This window comes from Juglans microcarpa x Juglans regia, chromosome 1D (assembly GCF_004785595.1).
Source record: "Juglans microcarpa x Juglans regia isolate MS1-56 chromosome 1D, Jm3101_v1.0, whole genome shotgun sequence".
NCBI classification, from domain to species: Eukaryota; Viridiplantae; Streptophyta; class Magnoliopsida; order Fagales; family Juglandaceae; genus Juglans; species Juglans microcarpa x Juglans regia.
This window is the reverse complement of record NC_054594.1, coordinates 494616-519806: the sequence shown is the minus strand read 5'-3', so window position 1 is coordinate 519806 and position 25191 is coordinate 494616. Positions and strand designations below refer to the sequence as shown.

Sequence of the window (25191 nt, the reverse complement as noted above, 5' to 3'; positions counted from 1 at the left end):
TATTGCTTAATGAAGTAAAATAATCAAACTTAGTTGCAATAAAAATGATGAGAAAAGTGTAATATACCTTATTGATTGAAGAATGATTGAGGATTTGGCTGGGTTGTTCCTACTTGGTGAATCATAGCTGATTTATTAGAAGATTTATGTAATGAGGGTGAACCATATTATGATGAGAAGTTGTTGGCACTGTTCTTGAGGAAACGGTAATTAGGTGCCTCACAAGTTTTGTGGCTCTTGTGAAATAGCATCGAAAGAATTACCATTGACTGAGTTAAACCTAGGTCTCATAGGCTTATAACCTGAAGGATATCTATGAAGCTTGTAACATTTCTCCTTTGTATGACCCGTCATACCACAATTACTATATATTATGGCTTTGGTTTTGAAGAAAACTTGTTTCTTGAGATATTTTTTTGAGAACTATGTTGTTAAGTTGTAGAGGTCGAAGTAGTAGAGTCAAGATTCACAATTCTACCATTAAGGTGAATACCAAAATGTCTTTCTTCTTGCAAGATTAAGCACAACACTTTGTTTATATTAGGAAATGGGTCTATCAAAAGAATCTAAGCTTCGAACATGTGTAAAAATATCATTTAAGTTCTATTAAAAGATGCATCACATACTCTCATTGTCTGTATTCAAGCACAGTTTTCAAGCAAGTACAATTTGTTCTACAACCACAACGAGGTAAAGCAATATAATTCATTGATTCATCCTAAAGAGTCTTTAATCAAGTAAAATAGGCCCTTACAATGATATCGTATTGAACCAACTCACAAACTTCCTTTTGGACTTGAAATATTCTTGGGGAAATAGTTTGTAAGTAACGTTGCTACAAATCACACCAAAGTTCTCTTGTTGTTTCTATATAGATGCAATTGGCCTCTATTTCCTATGACACTGAGTTGAGTATCCATGAAAACACCATTTCATTACATCGTAACCAAGCATTATATGCAAGATCAGATAAATCGGTTAGTAAAGTGAGATTGCCATCGATTAAGCAGAGTTAGTTCATGGATCTCAAAGCAATTCGCATCAATTGGCACCGTGTGCGGTAATTATCCCCAGTCAAAGGTTGTGTAACCAAAATGATTCTAGGATTCTCTGCATTATTGAGATAGTAGGAACTCGAAGAATCATCTATAGGGTTAAGAATATACGTAGAGGAAGAAAACATCATCAATGGTGATCAGATTGATCGGATACCATGAGGAGAAAGTGAAGAACATATGATCCAATTAGTACCCAAAGATGATTGCTACCGAGCTATCAAGTAAGAAACTAGGGAGAAAATCAAGAAAGCAATAAAGGTTGGAAGAAACTTTTCTATTGCTCGATGTATATGATTTGTACAAGATGAGGCCTTTTATATACAAAGAATTATACTAATCTACACTTGCAATAAAAATAACTAACATTGCTAACTCATATGTACAAGTGTCACCATCCACCCCACCATGCAATCACTGAGCAAAGTTAGTTATTTTTACTACATGCGTTGCCATTTATCATACAAGGTGGGGTGCATGGAAGGGTCAGATCTAAGAAATTTAGAGTTGTAATTGCAGATTTCAATACCAATGCATGTCATTAGAGTTGTACTTGAAATAATGTAAGCTTTTGCAGATACATATCTTACTTAGTTGCTTGATACCCTAAAATCAATATTGGAGGCTCTTGTATGATGAATCATGTTTCAATGAGAAACAAAAACCATGATTTATCATCGTTGAAAACTTCATAATCATCAAGCAATTCAATTGCCAATTGGTTAAGTTTAAGCCAACTAATATTGAAGGTGAATCAAAGTTGGCATGTAGCCCTCAGATAGCCGCTAAAGCCAATGTTTAATGGACAACCAAACTTTTACTACCATCTCCAGCTGGCCCTCCATGCGAGCATTAAACCGTTGATAACACAACCTGCAAGTGATTAGACTTGGGATTAGGCTGATGAGAATGCCCTGTTGCAAGGATTTTCTAGCACAAGCTTCCCAATGTGAAACACATGCCCACTACGTCCCCATCTGTATGCACGAAACCCCCAGAACCATTGTCGCTTGAGACCAAATTTTTTGTGCAAACTCCCCCGTGCTAAGAACATGGTCAATTGTTTCCACATGATGTTGAACACAACAATCACATTTTGACGCTAAACGGATACCATGTGCTTGCACTCTGTTATCCACAGGTAGGCAATGAAACCTTGCCTGCCACATACTGACCGTTACCTTCTTTGGCAAGACTGGATGCCAAAACTAGTCCATCCCCTAAATCAATTCTCTGTTCACCCGAATGAGTTCCCACACACTAGCTATCGAGAAAAGGCCATTTGTGGTAGGTTTCCATATAAAAGTACCAGGTCCCTCTCTCCTTACTATAACTTTCCGTATAATAACCTTTGCCATATCGCTGCCAACAAGCTCCTCTAATAAATCATAATTCCATGCATTATCAATCCAACATTCCCTAATTTGAAGAAGAGGGTTAGGAACAATGTTGACTTGACTACAAAGGGGACCATCTAACAACCATCAATCATACCAAAAGGAAGCTTTACCCTCACTCACTTTCAGATGCACATTGTCCCAAACTTTAGGAAGAACCTTGAGAACCGACTTCCAAAATCGAGAACACGCGACTGACATTGAAGCTAGCATGAGGTGTCCCTTCTTCACATACTTGGCTCTGAAAAACCTTGTCCAAATATTATCAATTGACATTAGATGCCATGCAAATTTCATGTGCAGAGCCCGTTGTATCTTAGCAAGGTCTCGTAACCCCAAACCTTCCTCCTGCACAGGTATACAAAGATTGGACCAAGCACATCACTTCATTTTCGCCTGACCATTTATTTCTCCCAAAAAAAAAAAGTAAAGAGGAGAGAATTTAATTTCTTGAAGACCACCTTCAGCAGATCTAGGACTACTAATAATTGAGTAGACATGGAAGTGAGGACATGTTTCAAAAGGATAAGTCTATCCCCTTGTGATAACAGCTTATACTTCCAACCCGCCACCTTATTACGAACTTGAGCAACAAGAGGCTCTAGTATTCTAGCCTTAAGTCTGCCAGTTACTAGAAGCACACCCAAATAAGTCATAGGAAAACTTCCTTCCACAAAACCCAGAACCCTAAAAAGCCCACATTTCCTTGCCAAATTCATGTGCTTAGAAGGAAAAATAGCCGACTTCTCTTTGCTAATAATCTTGCTTGACCATTTCTCATAAATTCCCAGCGTTTTCATGAGCATTCTCATAGACCTTTTCTCTCCATTATCAATCACCAAAAGATCATCTGCGTAGAGTAAACAAGAAATCAACAGGGCCCCCATCGAATGATAAAACCTGCCAATCTTCCCTGCTTCAAACTGCCTTCTTAAAAGGCGAGATAAAGTTTCCTCCATCAAAATAAATAAATAGAGAGATAAAGGATCCCCTTTCCGTAACCCCCTAGATGGTTGGAAAAAGCCTTCATAGGTTCCATTCATCATGACCGAAAACCAAGGAGATTGCACAAACTCCGCTACCAAGTAGCAAAACTCATGCGAAAAACCAAAGCCATCAAGCACTTTTAAAAGAAAAACCCAATTAACCCAGTCATACGTGTTCATTCCCGATTGGAGAAATCACTCAAACTTTTCATGGAGCAATAATCAAAGGTCGGCTAGACCATCTCAACAGTTTCTACAACAAGAGAAGAAATCAACACTTGAGGATATGTTTATGCAGTATATGCAAAAGACTGATATGATGAGCCAAAACAACTCGGCTTCAATCCGCAATCTTGAGGCGCAAACCGGTCAGCTCTCAAATATGTTTACCAAGTGGATAGTAGAGACTTTACCAAGCAACACTGTGATCAATCCAAAAGAACATGTCAAAGCCATAACATTGAGAAGTGGGGGGGGGGGGGGGACATATGACCACCCACATACAGTAAGTACCGAGTGAGATGTAGAAGCTGCTAAAAATGTGGAGTCTGAGATGAAGGAAGCTGAGTCCGAGGTGAAAAAAGCAGAGCGGGATGCAGCCGACTAGCAAGTTGAGAAGACTAAGGAGAATAAAAGGGCTGCAAAATCCAAGAAATCCAAGGAGTTTATATCTGAAACTTACTCTCCTTCAATTTATGATCCATCAATTCATTTTCCGCAAAGATTAAGAAAAGATTTATAATCAGTTCTTTAAATTTCTGAGTATATTTAATCAACTGCATATCAATATTCCTCTCATTGAAACTTTAAAACAAATGCCTAAATATGCAAAAATTTTTAAGGATATATTATCAAACAAGTGGAAGTTGGAGGAGCATCAGACTGTAATGCTGACCGAGAAGAGCAGTGCAATTTTACAAAAGAAGTGGCCTCCTAAGTTGAAAGATCCGAGGGAGTTTCACTATCCCTTACACTATAGGAAATTCCTATTTTGATAAATCTTTATGTGAATTAGGGGTAAGTATTAATCTAATGTCTCTCTCTATTTTCAGGAAACTAGGTTTTGCTGAAGCAAAGCTGACCACCATCTCTCTACGGTTGGTTGACAAATCTTTTAAATATCCAAGAGGACTCATTGAGGATGTATTAGTAAAAATTGATAAGCTCATCTTCCCGGCCGACATCATTGCTCTCGATATGGAGGAGGACAAGGAGATCTATTTGATATTGTGCCAACTTTTCCTTGCGACGAGGAGAACCTTAATTGATGTTCAGCAAGGAAAACTTATTTTGAGGTTCAGAGTGGAGCAAGTCACTTTTGATGTATTTAAATCTATGAAATTTCCTTTCGAGGTACATTCTTGTTTTCAAAAAAGCAACCAAGATATGGTCATGGCTGACAAGACTTATGGAGATGAATTTTCAAAGCTATCACTTGAGGTATGTCTTACTCACTCTATGTCTATTGAATCTGAAGATGAAGAGATTTGGGAGTGTAAGAGATATTTGGAAGCTGTACCATCCTTTCCTCCTTCAATAAAATCGAAAGTGGAATAGCTAAACTCATCTCGGCCAACATCTCCAAGTAAGGAACCAACCAAGCTTGAAGTCAAACCGCTTTCATCAAATTTAAAGAATGAAGAGGTCAGAGAGATCTTCAAAGGGTACATGACTTCACCTTCAAGGAGGATATTCAATTGGAAGAACATGTAAAAAACCAGGGGAGCATCTCTTATATTTTCTTATTCCCTTGTTTTGTTTTTCTTCCTCTTTCCCATTGAGAACAATGTGATATTTAAGTTTGGGAGAAATGAAATTATTTTATTTATTTAAAAAAATAGTAATAAAAACAGTATGGTGTGATGAATAAAAAGCCTATGATAAGAATATGATTGAAATTGATTATAATTTTTGGTAAAAATTCTCATTGCTTAAGTCTAGTTGTTAATTCTTTACTTGATCTTGCTTAATTTAATATTTTCTATATTCAATGAATGCTTATCATGATCATTAATTGTTTTGCATACCTAGAGAAATTTCATGTGAATATTGTATATTTGTATGGTCTCAACTTACTCTAGAACTTGTTTGATTACACTTAAGGCGAAATTTTAGACAAAATATTATTGGAAAAATGATTAAGGCATTCTTTGGACTGATTGAACCTTTCAAACTTATCTAATTAATATCTTTATCCCTAGTCACTCCTTTGAGTTTTATTGAATTATATTTTGGTCTTATATTTTTTCCCTTGTAAACCTCATATTCCCTACCCTGTTTGAATTTAAATACCGATTTTTTTACCTTTCAAGAGAACTATGTTTACATTAAGTCATAGACTCACAAGAGCATGAAAGTCTGTAAAAAGTCACAGATTTTTCACAGACTCACAAGAGAGGTAGAAGGTCGATAAGTAAAGTTAATTATAGCCATATTATCAAAATCATAAGTTGGGGGTGTGAAAAGTCAACTCGGCTACTCTGTGGCCGACAAGAAAAGGCCGACGAGAGTCATGCACAAAAGGCAGTTGAAAATATATGGTTTATTTCGAAAAAAAAAAAAGAAAGAAAGTCCGACCTACCAAATAGATGGGTAAAGAGAGAGATACTTGAAAGTACAATAAAGAGAGGTATGTTGAGAGATTCATAATGATTGAGAAGAGATGTTCGTGTTAGAAGTGAAAATGCTCTATTGTTCAGTTGGTGTTTAAACTTAAGTTATTTTTTTTTGTTTGAATCTTATCTTTTCTTTGTAGCCCTCACCCTAACCTTACATTACAAGCTTAATAAAGATCTATTGATTCTTGGTGATAATTTCTGTTCTATATTAGTGGAGAATGATTTGAAAAGCAAACCTATGAAGTTTTTAGAGATCTGTTATTTATTTACTTGTTTGCATAAAACAATCCGGGGAGCTAATGATGAAGTGAGAATGATAGGTATGCATGAATGTGAGGATGAATAATGCGGTGGAATTGAGTGTTGAATTAATTTTTGGACTTGGTTGATTTTTAATGATTCATTTGAATTATAAACTTTAGGCAATTTTTGAGGCAATAAATTTTATGAATCAAACCAATACTTATTTTAATTGTTTTTTTTTTTTTTTGCTCGAGGGCTAGCAAAACTTAAGTTTGGGAGTATTTGATAAGTATGATTTTTATTACTCTTTTATTTATGAAAAGTGTTTTCCTTCAATTCTATTGATTTTATTTTATTTCTATATATTTTTCTTTATTTTCTTGAATTCAAAGGAATGAATAGATTTTGGCGAGCAGACCTAATGACGACCAGACTTGGCAACAAGGCTCCGAGAGGTTAGATTGAGTGACCAGTCTAAACGACATACTTAAAAGACCAACCTAAATAAAATCATGGACAACAAATAGAAAAAAGTTTGAGAGTAATTTGGATCAAGAAAAAGAGAAAGAAATCATAAAGGGAATCCACAAGAAGTCCAAGCTCGAAATGCACTAGGAGATAACCTAGATATACTTTAGTGTTTTGATCATAACTCTCTACTAACATATCTGATTAGTGCAATTTTTAATGGGTTGGAAAGCTATCTTACAGGGTGACAACTTTTCTCTAATAAGGATTTTTAAATTCTGACTTCTGAAGAGCGTACGAGATTGCCAATATAAGTCCTAACAATTAGGCATTTTTTAGGCGGGAATCATGAAAACGTTAGGGTTTATTTTCTACCCTATATAAGCATACCATTAGTATGAAATTGGGAGAAGAGTTTGAGTTTTAGAGTCTAATTGTCCAGATATTATTCTTTAAGTTTCTTTCAAGGAGGTGGATCTGGAGGACAGAAGTGAGAGCCGCATGTTTCATCAACTTACTCCAGCGAAGAATATTAATTTTATTCTTTTTTTTTTCAATTCATTATGAGCTAATTTTATTTTCTAGAGTTTCGATGTAGTCTAGTATTGAACACACAATTCATATTCTAAGTTATTTTATTTTCAATATTTCCATGATTGAGTATTTATTCCTTGTTCTTAATACTTGTAATTTTCTAGCTAATTATTGTTCGATCTATTGAATCGCAACGAAACCGAGAGGTGATTTGTGATTAGAGCTCTAGGATTAAGCACCATTAATTGAGCAAAAGTAGAGATATTTTACCACGATTAGTGTGACTTTTAAGAAAAATCCAAAAAAATTAAAGAATTTTCAACTAATTAAATTCATATAGAGATATGAAATTATTAATTGGAGATATTTTTAATATTGTTCAAGATAAAATATTGAATAGTTCAGAAATTTTTATCATCAACTTGGGATAATTGGAATTCTATAACAAGGAAGAATAAATTATGTGATATTCGCTAAGTGAAATCAAACACTCTAGATCTATTCTTATTATCTTTAAAATCTTGATTTTAATAGTCTTTTCTTCAGTTTAATTTAGGTAATCTATTTTTTAAAATTTGATTTTTCAAATAGTAATTAATTTAGTAAATTTCAGTAATCAATAGCATAATTAATCTTTGTGGGTTTGATATTTACTTTCTTTAAAATATTTTACTACTTGTTACGATTTTGTGCACTTACAGATATTTTCAGTATAAGAGTACCCTTCAATCTCCCCATCATCATCTGTTTTGGAATTAGAGGGTTGACCCTTGGCCAACTGGACCTCTGGAAAGGATGTCTTGTTCTCCAATGCTGTATCCACATCATTCGCCTTGTCTTTTTGAAAATTTACTATCTATATCTTCTTCACATTCTGCCTGGTATCCTTCTGTCCTCCTTCTTGGCATTTCATTCTAGCCCACAGACCACAGAAGTGTGTCCTTGCCGATGGCACTTCGTACAATAGAAGCTCTGTTTTTATATTTGATCTCCTGCCAAATCTTCATCTTTGTCGTAACCACAATGGGAAAACCCTGAACTGGCTCCTCAAATAGATCAACCTCAATGCACATTTGTGCCCTTGACACCTGTGTTCTATTAAGCATTGCATTATTAGTCCCTAAAAATTGTCCAAAACATGTCACCAAAATCTAAGACAGTTGGTACGATACATAGGCAATGGTAGACCAGGCAGGAAAATCCATTGAGTCGTAAACGGTGACTCTGTAGATAGTTCAAAATCATTATTCCATCTGAATAAATTAAAGGCACAACTTTCGACCATACGACCTTCACGTGCTAGGCCATGCACTAAGTCTCGCTCATTCCTCAACTACACCAGAACATGATACTCATCCATAGCACTAATCGTTGGGACATCAAGAAAACCCCATGTTTTTATGATAGATAGGCATATATTATCAATGGGTCGATGTGAACACAAAAACTTCAGGACGAGGGCAAATAAAAAATCCTTTGCGGCTTTGGACATCTCCGTCTCTGTAAACACAAAACCTGGTTCACCATCAATGTCCACAGGATACCGCATCAGGAGTTTGAAAGAGGGTGGTGCTGCATGCATTGCCACTAACTGGACGTACAAAATCTTCCCAGAATCACCTGGATTAGTCGTCACTTTCAGAATAGCCACTCTTTAGGTCCTTCACTTTTGGAATAAGCACAATGAAAGAGGGAGTATAAAACCTTGGTAAAGAAGCACCATTAAAAAAGTCCCTAGCAGCCTCTACCACATCATCCTTGATCAAATTCCAAAAGGATATACATAAACCTGAACTGAAACCGTTCGGCCTAGGAGCACTATGTTTCAATATTGAGAAGACAATCTCTTTAACCTCTTCCTTTGTAGGCTCTTGGCAAAGTATGTTGTTTTCAACATCCGTGACCACTTTATCCACAAAAGATGATAAATCAGCTTGTTCTAAATCGGGAGAACTCGTAAGGAATTCTTGAAAATAACTGGTAGCACCTTGATGAACTGCAACAGGATAATCCAAAACCGTCCCATCTTCAAGCTGCATGAAAGAAATAGTATAAGCCTTCCGCCTTTGATTGACAATAGCATGGAAGAATAGTGGTCCCCTTTTAGTAACCACTTCTTCTTTGCTTTTTGTGCCAAACGAATCCCCTCCCTTGTTTCCCATACGCCTAGCTCAACTTTGGTCACTAGGTAATCGATTTCTAGCTCCTGCGAGTATTTTGTTTGTAACTGGTGCTCAAGTACCTCCAGCCTCTCCTCAAGCGACTTAATAGTATGATCCACATGACCAAAGATTTGCTGGTTCAAAGTTATCAACGTAATCTTGGTCTTCTTTAACTTCGCTGCTAATTTCACCAGCCCCTTGGTAGCTTCCGATTGCTGTCATACCTCATCCACACAAGAAAACAACTTATCATGGGTACACCACATACTATGGAATCTAAATGGGGTTCGCCTATAAGAAATCATAGGTATCTCTAGATGCAAAGCCATTGGGCAGTCATCTGAAGTTTTTCGCACTGGCTACTCTAAACGTGCATAGCAAAGAGATTAGTAAAAACTACATTGGAGACTGCCCAATCAAGCCTCGCCCAATGCCGAGAACATACCTCTTGACCATTGCACCAGGACATGCTTCTTCCTTGGAATGCCATCTCTACCAATCAACAACAATTATCCAAACATGTATTAAATTCCTTCATCGACGATAAAGGCCTAGGATTACCTCCAATCCTCTCCCCATCCTCCCGGATAGCGTTAAAACCCCCCACAACTAACCCTGGATGCTCATCAGTTCGGGAATGTTCGAGCTCTTTCCATAATTCCCTGCACTCAACTTGAGTGCATTTTGCATACACAAAAGTGGCCAGTAATTGTTTGTTGTCCGGAGTGAACCAACTTGTTAAAGGCTAGTAGACATATTCACCATATCAAAGACTAATTATTCTCTCCAAAACAACCAAAGCTCCCTCCCCATTACTTATTACAACAAAAATGCTTAAATCCAAAAAACTTGCAAGTTTCAACATTTGACTTTTCACAGCAAAAGGTTCCAAAATTGCCACCACTACCACATGATTTTTCCTTACCAGACTTTTTAATTTTTTCTGATACCTACCAAACCCCATAATGTTCCGTACAAGAATTGTGTCAATCATTAATTCAGTTTGTTTGGTTAGGTAGACACCCGCTGGGATTGACGTACTATAGGATTCAAATTTTCTTTTAGTCCAACGTGGAGTGGATATCAGACTCTGAGTCATAACCTTTTTCCTTGGCTAAAACTGCAAGACTGTACTCCTCCTCTTTCTCAGAAACACATTCATTTAGTACATCAGTTGGACCTGCACCATGCAAGCAAGGAGGCAACCACCTGCTCTCCATTTCCAAGAGCTCCGTGATTGTATCCCATTGGTTGCTATCCACCTCCTCATGACTCATATTATTCAAAGGATCTGCGTCAAATAGAAAAACGTCTTCAAGCTATACAAATGGAAGACCGCCAGACTCTTTATCCTTCATACCACCCGCTACTGCCATATCATTCTAGGGACCCTCTATACATCCAACATTCTCACAGACCGTATATTCCTGCACATCATTACCCAACTTTGCATCCCATGGTTCATCTCCAGACTTGATCCTTCAAACACCTTGTCTCCCTCAATCTCCCCATCATCCTTTGTTTTGGAATTAGAGGGTTGTCCCTCGGCCAACTGGACCTCTGGAAAAGATGTCTTGTTATCCACCCCCTCAGGCTCAACATTCTCCAAAACAGTATCTACATAATTTGCCTTGTCTTTTTGATTTTTTTTTCTATCCATATCTTCTTCACATTCTGCATAGTATTCTCCTGTCCCCCTTCTTAGCGTGTCATCCCTGCTCGACAGGTCACAAAAGTGTCCCCTTGCCAATGACACTCCGTACAATAGAAGCTCTATTTTCATATTTGGCCTCATGCCAAATCTTCTTGTTTGCCACAACCACAATGGGAAAACCCTAAACTGGCTCCTCAGATAGATCATTCTCAACGCACATTTGTGCCCCTGACGCCCGTGTTCTATTAAGCGTAACATTATCAGTCCCCAAAAATCATCTCAAATGTGTTGCCAAAATCTAAAGACAGTCAATACGATACATTTGCAATGGCAGACCAGATAGAAAAATCCATTAGGTCGTAAGCAGTGACTCTGTAGATTGGTCAAAATCCTAATTCCAACTGAATAAATGAAAGGCACAACTTTCAATCATATGACCTCCATGTGCCAGGCCATGCACTAAGTCTTGCTCATTCCCAATTGCACCAGAACATGATACTCATCCATAACACTAATCGTTGGGACATCAAGGAAACCCTATGTTTTTATGATAGATAGGCGTATATTATCAATGGGTGGATCTAAACGCAAAAACTTCAGAACCAGGGCAAATTGGAAATCCTCTATAGCCTTAGGCATCTCTGTCTCTGTAAACACAAAACTGGGTTCATCATCAATGTCCACAGGATACCACATCAGGAGATTGAAAAAGGGTGGCACCGCATGGATAGCCACTGCTTGGATGCACGAAATCTTCCCTAAATCATCCGCATTAGCAGTCACTTTCGGAATAGCCATTCCTTGGGTCATTCACTTTCGGAATAAGCACAATGAAAGAGGGAGTATAAAACCTTGGTAAAGAAGCACCATTAAAAAAGTCCTTAGCAACCTTTACCACATCATCCTTGATCAAATCCCAAAAGGACCTATAGAAATCTGAATCGAAACCTTCTGGCCCAAGAGCACTATGTTTTGGTATTGAGAAGACAATCTCTTTAACCTCTCCCTCTGTAGGCTCTTGGCAAAGCATGTTGCTCGTTTCCCATACGCCTAGCTCAACTTTGGTCACTAGATAATCTGTTTCCGCCTCCTGCAAGTATTCCATTTGTAGCTGGTGCTTAAGCACCTCCAGCCTTTCCTTAAGAGACTTAATAGTATGATCCACATGACCAAAGATTTGCTGGTTCAAAGCTCTCAACGCAATCTTGGTCTTCTTTAACTTCGCTGCTAATTTCACCAGCCGCTTGGTAGCTTCCGGTTGTTGCCATACCCCCTCCACACAAGAAAAAAACTTGTCATAAATACAATACATACTATGGAATCTAAATGAGGTTAGCCCATAAGAAATCATAGGTCTATCTAGATTTAAAAACGTTGGGCAGTGATTCGAAGTTTTCCTTACTAGATACTCTAAACGTGCAGAGCCAAAAAGATTAGTACAAGCTACATTGGGGACTGGTCGATCAAACCTCGCCCAACACCGAGAACCTCCCTCTTGACCATTGCACCAGGACATGCTTTTTCCTTGGAGCGCCATCTCCACCAATCTACAAATTTCCAAATATGTATTAAATTCCTCCATAGATGATAAAGGCCTAGGATTACCTCCAATCCTCTCTCCATCCTCCTGAATAGTGTTAAAATCCCACACAACTAACCACATATGCTCATCAGTTCGGGAATCTTCGAGCTCTTTCCATAATTCCCTGCGCTCAACTTGATTGCATTTTGCATACACAAAAGTGACCAATAATCGTTTGTTGTCCAGAGTGAACCAACATGTTAAAAGTTGGCCAGACATATTCACCATATCAAAGACCACTTCTTCTCTCCAAAACAACCAAAGCTTCCCCTACTCCTTTACAACAAAAATGCTTAAAATCCAAAAAACTCGCCAACTTAGGCATTTGATTTTCCACTGCAAAAGGTTCCGAAATTGCCACCACTACCACATGATTTTTCCTCACCGGACTTTTTAATTTTTTCCGACACCTGCCTAACCCCCTTATGTTCCATACAAGAATTGAGTCAATCATAAATTCAGTTTGTTTGGTCGGATAGACACTCATTGGATTGACACACTCTGAGATTCAAAGTTTCTTTTAGTTGTGCCATTGTAGAGTGGATAATAGACTCTGTGTCATAACCTTTTTCCTTGGCTAAAACTGCAAGACTGTACTCCTCTTTCATGCAAGCGAGGATGCAGCCACCTACTCTCCATTTCCAAGAGCTCCGTGACTGTAACCCACTTGCTGCTATCCACCTCCTCATGACTCATATTATTCAAAGGATATGCTTCAAGTAAAAAAACTTCTTCAAGCTGTACAAAAGGAAAACTGCTAGACTCCTTCTCCTTCATACCACCTGCGATAGTCATATCATTTTGTGGACCCTCTACACATCCAACATTCTCACAAACCTTATATTCATGCACATCATTACCCAACTTTACATCCCCATGGTTCATCTCCACCCTTGATCCTTCAAACACCTTGTCCCCTTCAATCTCTCCATCATCTTTTGTTTTCGAATTAGAGGGTTGACCTTCAGCTAACTGGACCTCTGGAAAAGATGTCTCATTATCCACCCCCTCCGTCTCAACATTCTCCAACATTGTATCCACATCATTCGCCTTGTCTTTTTTTATTTTTTTTCTTTTCATATCTTCTTCACATTCTACCTGGTATTCTCCTGTCCCCCTTCCTGGCGTTTCATCCATGCTCGATAGACCACAAAAGTGTGCCCTTGCCAATGGCACTTCTTACAATAGAAGCTCTATTTTTCATATTTGGCCTCCTGCCAAATCTTCTTGTTTGCCACAACCACAATGGGAAAACCTTGAACTGGCTCCTCAGATATATCAACATCAACACACATTCGTGCCCCTAATGCCTATGTTCTATTAAGGGTAGCATTATCAATCTACAAAACTGTCCAAAACGTGTTGCCAAAATCTAAAGACAGTCGGTACGATATATTTACAATGGCAGACCAGGTAGGAAAATCCATTGAGTCGTAAGCGGTGATTCCGTGGATAGTTCAAAATCCTTATTCCAATTGAATAAATGAAAGGCACAACTTTCAATCATACGACCTTCACATGCCAAGCCATGCACTAAGTCTCGCTGATTCCTCAACTGCACCATAACATGATACTTATCCATAACACTAATCGTTGGGACATCAAGAAAACCCCATGTTTTGATGATAGATAGGCGTATATTATCAATGGGTGGATGTGAATGCAAAAACTTCAGAACGAGGGCAAACCAGAAATCCTCTACTGGCTTGGACATCTTTGTCTCTGTAAACACAAAACCCGGTTCACCATCAATGTCCACAGGATACTACATCAGGAGTTCGAAAGAGTGTGGCGCTGCATGGATAGCCACTGCTTGGACGTACGGAATCTTCCTTCAATCACTCGCATTTGCCGTCCCCATCGATGACATAGTCATCGGATGGGGGTGGGTGCCACCATGGGCACCCCCTAGCGAAAATGACATAAAACCTACCAAAAAAGAGAATCCCACCCATTGCGGAGCACTGTTGAGAAAAGTCTCCCCAAGCAATCAATTACCTAAACAGATGTATGTGATAACATGAAGTTCGAGTTCGAGTTTGTGTTCCATAGGGGAGAAGGGCTATTGGAACACTCTTACAAACCCTACATTTTCTATAGCAAGTAATCAAAGACAATAAAATATTACAATAAAAATAACCCCCATTACGAATCAAACCAACGATCCTTTCCCACTTACTTCCATAAACGTAGCTAGTTCAACATCATTACTGAATACTCAAGTAAAAAGGGGCTTATCTAAATCTTCGTTGCCTTTGTCAGTCCAAAAATAAAATTGTGGAGAAAGATCATTGGGATTTTAACTACTTGGTCTATTTTTCTAGTGGATTCTAGATCGTTTTGGGTTTAATATTCCTTAACTCATATCCTTACATCTCCCATTGCATCAGTACTTAAGTTTTAACATGTACACATGAAATGCTTGTATAATGCTCCTTGATAGAGCAATTATGAATTAATAAATCATTACCATGGCTAGATAGCTGACCGAAGGATGTTCTTGTCAAGATCAACCACAACATGGTGAAAGTGCTGCTAGACTGCAAAAAGCAAATACCAATGTGTCAATTTTATCAAATCATCATATTAATTAGTTAAATATTTAATTTTAATTCATAACAACACATCTTAATTATTAATAATCCATCCTAATCAAAGCCAACAATGCTATATCAGTGACCCATATTTGTTCACATTTTAGAGGACAACACACACACACACATATAGTATATGCAGCTTAATGCTACACTAGTTTGGAAACTCATATACACAAAAATATATAAATAAATAAATCCATTTGGACCAAGTACAAACTGCCATCACAGTATGAGAGTTAATGTGTGTTTTTCTTTTTTGCATTTAAATATTTGTTGTGGAAGGATGAGAGAGAGAGACCATTTTCTAATGCAGTTGGCCTCCTTCTTAGGAGGGAAACCTGGGACAGAGCCCCCGACTGGACCCGAAGAATCTTGCAGAACCTGTACAACTGTTCATATCATCATATTAAATAAATAATAACTATCATTAAAGAAAATTAAAAGTCAACATAACACAACCTAGCTTTACAACAACTACCACTAGTACAAAATACAAGTACCAAAACATGAAATAATTATCCATTAATAAAATATGAAATTTTCATCACTGAAAAATCCAATTTACAACTACAAGCCTACTAGAAGTGAGATTTTTGAAAGCCTAAACACCTACCTTTATTCAAAGAAGGAACATCTGTCGAAGGTTTTTCTTCCTGCAGGTTTCCTGGTGATGTTTGACCTTGGACAACTTTCCAAGCTGGAGGAAAAGCACAATCAAAATGCACTACAAGTATTACCATTGCTGAATCGAACAACTATCACCATCAATAATACATAGTTTCATCCAACAACAAAAAGATTATGATTCTACCCATCGCGCCATGATTCTACCAATTCTACAATAAACTAAATCACACCAAATTAAATTTTTTTAAAATGGAAGATTCTAAATCCCTGAAATTTGAACCACAAACTCTTTAGAACTATAATGTTAATCCTACAAATGTAAGAGAGCTTTTAGTCACTATGGGGTGGTACTTCAAGAAGTTTCCAGAGTTCGTCGGAATGCGCTACAAGTATTACCATTCATGAATTGAACATCTTTCACCATCAATTATACATAATTTTGTTGAGCAACAAAAAGACTATGATTCTACCAATTCTACATTAAACTAAATCACACCAATTTAATCTCTTAGAAAGAAGATTCTAAATCCCTAAATATGAACCATAAACTCTTTAAATCTCTAATGCTAATTAATTCAAAGAAGTTTTTTAGTCACTATTCGAATAGCTACTTAGGGTGGTGGCCGCCATTTCAAGAAGTTAATTCATCAGAATCACATTTTGATGATGAAAAATATGATTAAAAACCCCATTTTACACGACATTTTGATTTAAAATTTTTAAACAAGCTAATTTAATAACAACTACCATTTGTAGGAACTTGAAAGCAATGTCTTAAATTCTGTTTGGCGATCATTCAGGTTTAAGTACTAGAACAAAATATTTCGATACCATTGTCTTTCAATGTATAGGTTCGGGATTAACTAACATATACATACATACATATATATATATATATATATATATATATATATATATACTATGGAAGAATTGACTATTTATAAAATGAGTATACATTGAGAATATTAAAAAAAATAGAGATATTAGTGTCAAAATATAATATTAAAAATATCACAAGCTTGCAGACAGGAGGAACCAAATTAAAATTATATAAGTATATTTTAGATTTAATTAAATGCCTTATAGATTTAAAATCTATAAATATTCCATCCAAATTAAAAAAAAAATTATAAAATAGCTATTAAAAATGTTCAGAATGCAATAGGGCCCAAAATGTCGATTTTGGTTGGAATGGTCGGAATTTGACCGTAATGGCTTAATCGCGCTGGAGTTTGGAACAACAAGGAATGAGGAGGTATAGTATATTAGGTATTGCACCATATTGAAAAATACATACCAAAATGACAGAATAGAAAGAAATTGAAAACTATGCTTGAAAGCCAAAATCACATACCTGCAAGCAGGTGCAAAACTATATGTACATTTGTTTTTGGGACAAAAGTTGATTTTTATAAAAAATTCTGGTGTCCCAAAGGAAGATTTGGTTCCTCCTGTCTGCAAGCTTGACAAGATCATGAACACGAATGGGTAAAAGGTAAACCTTGGACGCTAGGGTATCTGGGTGGAGGAGAATCCTTCCAATGCCTTCCGAGTATTATCACTATTTTAACCAAATAACCTAATCAGTATTAATAATTATCATTCAATTAAGAACAAAAACTCATAGTTACATGACCTGGTTTTACAAGTAGAACTAACTCATATCTTGATCATGAAAATTAGGACCTGCAAATACTAATAAATTAAGGATTATATTCATACAAACCCCATCAACAATAACTATCATTAAAGAAAAATTAAACCTCAACATTACACAACCTAGCTTTTCAACAATTACCACTAGTACAAAACACGAGGGCCAAAACTCATACTTGATCAATAAATTAGGACCTTCAAACGGAGTATAACATGCATTAGCGATAATTATCCTTAAATAAAGCATGAAATTTTCAACACTGAACAATCCAATTTAAAACTACTAGTCTACTGGAAGTGAAATTTTCGATAGCCTAAACACCTACCTTTATCCAAAGAAGGAACATCAGTCGAAGGTTTTCCTTGATGTAGGTTTCCTGGTGAAGTTTGACGTTGGACATCATTCCCAACTGGAGGACAAACGCAATCCAAATGCACTACAAGTATTACCATTCATGAATTGAACAATTATCACCATCAATGATACATAGTTTCATTCAACAACAAAAATATTATGATTCTACCCATCGCGCCATGATCCTACCAATTCTCAATAAACTAAATCACACCAAATTAAACTCTTTAGAACTCTTTAGAACTATAATGTTAATCTTAAGAACTCTAATGCTAATTAATTCAAAGAGGTTTCTTAGCCACTATTCTGGCAGTTACTTAGGGAGGTGGCCGCGACTTCAAGAAGTTGCCAGAGTTCACTGAAATCTCACAGCAGGTGATCTCCAACTGCCAAAGTTCACTAGAACTTGTTGGATTCAAGTACGAGCCAGCAGCTACACTAGTTGGTTTTAGTTCTAACTGTGTGTGAGTGAATATATTTTAATTATGATGAAAAATATGATATGCCAACTTTTGATTGAAAGGTATATATAAAAACCCCTTTTATACTACATTTTGATTTAAATTTTGAAACAACCTAATTTAATTACAATTATCATTTGTAGGAACTTAAAAGCCAAAAGCACGTACCTACAGGCAGGTGGAGAACCATAAAAAAATCTTTTTGGGGGCAAAAGTTGATTTTTTTTTAAAACTTTGTTGGCTCCGAGGGACAATTTGGTTCCACTAGGCTTGACAAGATCATGAACACGAATAAGTAAAAGGTAACCGTGCATGTCAGGATACCCATTTACAAGAGTACAAACCTTCCGATGCCCTACAAGTATTATAACCCTTTTAGACAAATAAACCAATTTGTATTAATAATTATCATTAACTAAAAACTCGTAGTTGCATAACCTGGTTTTACAAGTACAACTACAAATCGCCAAAAGAAGGAAAATCTTCTTTTTGGCGGACTCAACAACTTCATTGAGTTAAAGATACTGACGGTTACTATCTTTGAGGTGGCTTTTCACCTCAATCAATTTCTTCTCAGCCTCAGCTTTCACCCCTTCTTTCAAGAGAAACCAGGCTAGAGGCATAATCAGACTTGGTTTTCTTTAACTCTTCAAGCTCTGCCTTCGCTCAATCAAAATTGGCGACCAAGTCATCTCGCTCTTTCAAAGTAATCTCTGCTCGAGTAACCAGTTCATCTCATTCTTTGACAAAGGTCTCCACCTAGGTGGCCAAGTCATCTCGTTCTTGTACGACTACTTCTACTTGGTGAAGGCGAGCAGCCAAGTCATCTGGCTCCTGTTCAACCGTCTTCGCCTGGTTTAGGTGAGTGGCAAGGTCATTTAGCTCACTCCCTCCCAATCATTGTCATTTCTTAATGATAATGATGGCATCTGCAGCAGAACTTGCCAACACTTCCTGAAGTGAATCAACTTGGGCATGGAGTGCAGCCAGTTCGCCATCAGCCATGTGGGAACGAGCTTCCAATTGGGACAACTCACTGGCCATTTGATTCTTCTCGACACGAGTTGTGCAAACAGCATTATAAGCCTAACCGATGAAGGTATGTATGGACTGATTCTCCTCTTCAAGTTGCAACCTATCTTCTACCAAGTCGGCAACAAGGCGGTCAACCCCCTAATAAAAAAAATCAGAACTGATGAACAAGCATACAGAAAGGAAAAATGAGTACAAAGAAATTACTGATGCAAAATTTCTTTTGAGATGTTGAATAGTGGAGTTGAAAGCTTCTACACGGCGAGCACGTGGGAATGGCGAGGAGCTCAATGGGAGAGAACTAGAAGAACCTCTCGAATTGAAGGCTTTGAAAGAGATGTTAGCAAAATGTTCCCGAGGAGAAGCTCCCTCAGTCGGTCTGGGAGGAACAAATGAAGGAATGCCGGCAGGAGCATCAACGTGGACCCGAGCGCACTTCAGCATCATCCAAATGAAGAGGTGCTTGATTAATTCGAAAGTCCTCCTTAGGAGCAATCAAGGATGGTTCGTCATCCCCTCTAGGAGAAATTCTAAATGGTGGAGAAGGAATCAAAATCCTACTCCCACTCGCAAGAAAAACTGCTAGGAACACAAAAGGCAAATCGAGGTAACTTCGCAAGAAATTGTCGAAGCAAGGGGCGAGCTAGGCACTGCTGTTGCCTCCTCGACATGTCCCGCCCATGGAGAGTTTGTGGGAACATCGAAGGAGTGGGAAGTGATCGGTGGAGATAAAGGCACTGCTACAATCTTCTCGACATGTTCCACCCATGGAGATTCCGCGAGAACATCAAAGGACTGAGCAATGACAGGTGGAGATAAAGATACTGTAAGTAGAGGAGCCTTGAAGGATTGGAAGTCCGCAACTGTAGATGAAGGCACTGAAAGCACTAAGCAGGAGCTTCGACAGCAACCTCCCCCACAATTATGGCTTCAAGATCCTCATCGGCTAAAGCCATCACATCATCCAAGGAAAGGGTTGGTGGAGTTGCGAAGATGGTCACTTTGCTCGGTTGCTCCCGAGGAGCCCCAACTGACACTTCCACTAGCGAAGGTGGTCATTTTGCTCGAATTCTCCTGAGGAACCGCCAACTTGACACTTCCACTCGTCTGGGGTGCCACTCTGCTCGGTTGCACCTAAGGAGTAGCTGACTTAATACCTCCACTCAACGGGGGAGGAGGTGAGGAATCGCACCTAGATGAGATAGACTCATCTGAATGAGGAGAAATACGTGCCCTCTTAAGTTTTCTCTTCTTTTGCCCACCGGCACTATGATGGGTTTTCCTATTTAAATCACCCGCCAACGAGGGGGCACTCAAAAACTCATAGCCTGATATGTGGGCTTGACTAGGAACCATAAAAAACCTCTCAATATTGCTAGGATTTAAAATCACATCCGAAAAGCATGACTGGGGATGATCCTGGGCCCAAGCCTTTACTAATTGCACATGTGCCTCCTCATGAGGGGAAAAAAGGACCTTAAAGTCATCCTCATCGAGAACATGGGACCAACAAGCCCTAATGGTAAACTCCTAACTAGGAGCTTTATCAACAAGAAATTCCCAACTCAAACTAGAGAGAAAGAAAAATTTGTTTCCCTAGCCTTTTGCATGAGAATACTTAGGCTCTAATTCAACCAATTTACTACGGGATCTAAAACTACAAATATTCCCCTCCAAAAGTCAGGATACTCATCACCCACAGGCTCTAATACCCTTCGCCACAAAATGCAATAGGCCATCAAGATTCTCTAGGCGTTGGGCACCAATTGGGCGGGGGCAAGCCCTAAGACGTCTAACACGTCATAGACTAGCTGCACAAAGGGCAATCAAAGCCCCATAATGAACATGGCAGGATAAAGAACAATGGAAATGACCATACCTTTCACATCGATAAGCTTCTAGTTTTGAGTAGGTACCTTCATATGAACATAATCGGGAATGTTGAAGTTGTTTCGAGCATTCTCAAGTTCGCGAGAGGAGACATTCGAGGACCATTGACGACCCACGACTTGAGGAGAGGAGTCGCGGGGTGGTGAAGGGCCGCGAGCAGAAGCCACGACTTTGCCTTTAGAAGAAGAAGCCATGAATGAATGAGAGAAATCACGAGAAAAATGAAATATTGTCCAGACAAAAGGCAAGAACCCAGGAAGTTAGCAAGAAATGCGAAAGAGCAAAAAGTTCAAGAGAGGAGGGAAAACAAGACCCCAAGAGTCTTAAATAAAAGTTGACGGTTGAGGTACACAGGGTGCAAATGCGAAATGACGCCCTGACAAGCACCTCGAAAAGTGAAATGAATTCAAGTCCCATCATGCCATGTGTAATGAGACTTGACGAGGTAACTGGAGTTCAGACCGATTAGTCCCACATGGGTTTGGGCCCTTACTCAAACACGAAGCCTATCTCACTGCCTAAAGCCCAGCTCGATATCAAGAGAGTTCAACCCATAACCCATATCGACTAGATAACTATTCAACGGTGGTGGCAAGGGATAAAAACGGTTATCATTCGAATTCATTAGAGGATGAACCCTCATCTCCATGTCTGAATTTGAATAATAGACATGTCTATTATCATTTAACAACAGAACAGTTCAAAAGCTCTATATAAGAGGAGAACCCAGGTACGTAAAGACCATCTGATTCTTTGGTATTAAAGAGTTATTTTTTATCACTGACTTAGGCATCAGAGGCATTCTCTCAAACTCCCAAGCCGTCTTGCTCTTTGGTTACAGGTGATTGTGAGGCAGTGATGGTGAAACACGTCCATAACAAGGTTAATACAGTTGTGCTAATTAAACAGGTATTGCCCTCGATAATAGTTTCGTTATTTGAACAAGAAAAAACCCATCGTTTGCACAACTAAATTTATAAGTAACTAAATACTAGTAGTAAAAAACCCATGCAGAAATTTCAAGAACGTCATTTGATCATCAAGTACTAGCTAGCTAGAAACACCACCTTCATGGTGATGAATTTTTCCTTGCTACGGGGATCGTCGTTACGCCACCTTGGAGCTAGCTAGGAAGATCGTGATCTATTGGGTTCCCTACCACCATTATTATTGAACTAAACAAACAACCTCATCAAAGAACACACTACAAGAAAAAACGAACTTTTGTGACTAGTTAATTTCAGCGAAATAACTATTTGTTACTAAAATTGGTTGCGAATAGTCTTTTAGTTACAATAAATTGATCACAAAAATCTGTTTTTCTTGTAGTGACGAAACCTCGCCATCACTCATAAGTAGTCTTGCTAGTTTTACAACTACAACAACAACAATAAAATACCGATCGATTGATGGAAGAAAATATTATTACTAGAGCCAAAACACCAACCTTGATGATGATGATCAGGACGTACGTACGAGGTTCGACCTTCAAGGACTAAATGAGAGTTACAAGCATCAATAATAATTATATATCTTTCAACAAGAAATTCTCAAGATCGCTACTACGTACACAACCTACCAAATTTCCAACTACCAATATATTAGTACGTACTGAAAATTTCGAAAATCAAAACAGCTACCTTGATCGGGGGGAGGTGGAGGACGTAGTACTGCATCCTTCGAATTGCCAACTTGCTGCGGGTATCCCTGTGCAGGAAGGCGACTGTGGGTAGGGCTACCAGGTGGAGTAGTACGTGCATCCTTCGAATTATGCCCAACTAGTATTGCCATGGATCGGATTGAACACATCATAACCCCATCAATGTAAATATATATTTATCAACTAACCTCCCAGCAGTAGAAATTGCGAAAGCCAAAATACCTACCTCCATCAAGGGGATCAGGCCGAGCACCAGCTTGGGAAGGATTTCCTTGCTGTGGGTATTCCGGTGGAGGGCAACTGTCCCCTACAAGTATTACCATATTAATTGGATATATTAAACAAATAACCACTATCAACGTACAATAATTACCATTAAACAACATGCATATACAGCTAGACTTGTCATCGCACGCACAACCTAGTTTATAAACAGCTAGCTAGCTAACATGATCCAAGAGCTAAAGCACGTACCTTGGTCAGGAAGATCAACGCCAGAATTGGGATAATACGCATTCTTTCGATATCCGCCTACAAGTAGTAACGTCATATTATAATATTAGAAATATATATCCCTCTCAATAGTATCTATTTTAACCGTACAAACAAATATATTCCACTACTGTCAATCGAGGAGCCAAAACTCGTACCTTCATGAAAACTATTTGGAGCTGGATGTTGCTGGTTGTCATAACTCATCTCTCTTTCCGTAGAATCGGCCTCCTTCTCAACGAAGAAATGCGGCGAAGGTTGGTTGAGATCGATTCGGAACCTGAACAGAAGTTTTAATTTATTCTCACATGAAGAGAACTAACTTGCTGTTAAAAAACCAAAAAAAGTACTAAAGCTTACAAACTGATGTCATGCACGTCTACTATAACTAGCTATTTGGGGTAAGATGTCGAATTATAACAAATTTTATTATAAAAAAAGTGTAATCTAACCATCTTAATTTATTTTTACTATATTTTTGTGATAAAAAAATTATTCTCATCAATTACTATTTATTATCACACACTCTATATCTTAAGATAAAAAAAAATTATAAATAAGTTGCGAAAGTGAATACTAACTTATGGATAAAATTTCTTTTTGTGAATCGAATAAATCGAATCCCAAATATATATCTGCCTTGAGAAGGTGGTGAAGAATACGATGCTGTCCAGCTATATGGATCGAGGATCGAGGATCGAGGAATATAATTGTGTGTGAGAGAGAGAATAAAGTGCGTACGTGGTTCCAAACCCATTCAGTAATCATTAAGCAAAGTACAAGTTCTTCCTTTCTACTTGATTTTGTAGGGTACTACTCGATCGTGTTGTAATACTATTCTTATTAATTTTAATTATAGACTATATAATATATATATATATATACTGTACTTTATATATATAGTATTCAATATTCGTATAAATATTGATCTTTATGGATTATTTTTAATCAAACGTAATCTAAAAGCATATGTATACTATGTTATTAATATTTTACAATTTATTTTACAACATCTCAATGTGATCATAGTATCTAATTCTAAGTTTTACGCAGTCGTCTTCCATTCAAATTAAATGGAGTATTTATAAATATATATATATATATATTGTATTCTTATCATCATTACTCTTATAGCGGGCTCGAGGTTAAACTAAATGCAATGATCAAACCATGAGATGGCAGAAAATAAAAGGGAAAAATATACAAATTAAATACTCTCAAATTATCACTCAATTAATTGTAATCAACCCCGGTCCTCATACTACCAATATATATATATATATATATATATATATATATATAATCTACCATTTTTTTCATCATCAGAAATTGGACATAAATACAACAGATTAAAAAATTCAGAAAAATAAAAACATGAAAATAAAAGTATATATGATTTATCGACCACAAGATCAACTAGTTAATATTGACCCTGCTCGCTTATTAGCTTATCCACGCGTAAGAAAGTAATGTGTATGTGGGTGCCATGACCTCGAAGCTGATGACTCTCGTCGTTAGTAATATTTGTGAGAAGGTCGTACGTACATTTCATGTTCATTAATATTGTCGGAGATTGATCAGTAGTCGGGGGAGAATAATCAACCGACAGTGCGACTACAGTAGATGTAATAGATGGGCAGAAGATGATACGAGAGTGGTAGTGGGCTTTTCTTCTTCAGACATCAAACCCAAGCCCATTCAGGATATGATTGGGCATCCTTG

At 37.7% G+C, this 25191-nt stretch overlaps 1 protein-coding gene across 4 annotated transcripts; it reads right to left on the bottom strand.

Moving 5' to 3' along the window:
* Nucleotides 1-23944, bottom strand: LOC121239109. 4 transcript variants are annotated; one of them, XM_041136248.1, is made up of 7 exons: nt 23830-23944; nt 23628-23749; nt 17906-18016; nt 15910-16020; nt 15595-15685; nt 15170-15239; nt 1-903 (listed from the first exon to the last, which is right to left on the bottom strand). In XM_041136248.1, the coding sequence occupies exons 2-6, from the start codon at nt 23674-23676 to the stop codon at nt 15209-15211; spliced, it is 393 nt and encodes a 130-aa protein (XP_040992182.1). In that variant the 5' UTR covers nt 23677-23749; nt 23830-23944; the 3' UTR covers nt 1-903; nt 15170-15208. The 4 variants fall into 4 exon arrangements, with proteins under 4 accessions (XP_040992182.1, XP_040992197.1, XP_040992205.1 ...); XM_041136263.1 differs by lacking the exon at nt 23830-23944 and having other exon boundaries at nt 15910-15960; nt 23628-23818; XM_041136271.1 differs by lacking the exon at nt 23830-23944 and having other exon boundaries at nt 12-903; nt 15910-15960; nt 17906-17989; nt 23628-23818.
* Nucleotides 23945-25191: the final 1247 nt, after the last annotated feature.

Bases quoted from the DNA above. Each gene is read 5' to 3' on its own strand.
- LOC121239109 (XM_041136248.1), bottom strand. From the start codon at position 23,676: ATGAGTTATGACAACCAGCAACATCCAGCTCCAAATAGTTTTCATGAA. The intron at 15,686-15,909 runs GTAGGTGTTTAG...TGATATGAACAG, and splicing joins TGTTCCTTCTTTGAATAAAG to TTGTACAGGTTCTGCAAGAT. The intron at 15,240-15,594 runs GTCTCTCTCTCT...TGCTTTTTGCAG, and splicing joins GCCAACTGCATTAGAAAATG to TCTAGCAGCACTTTCACCAT.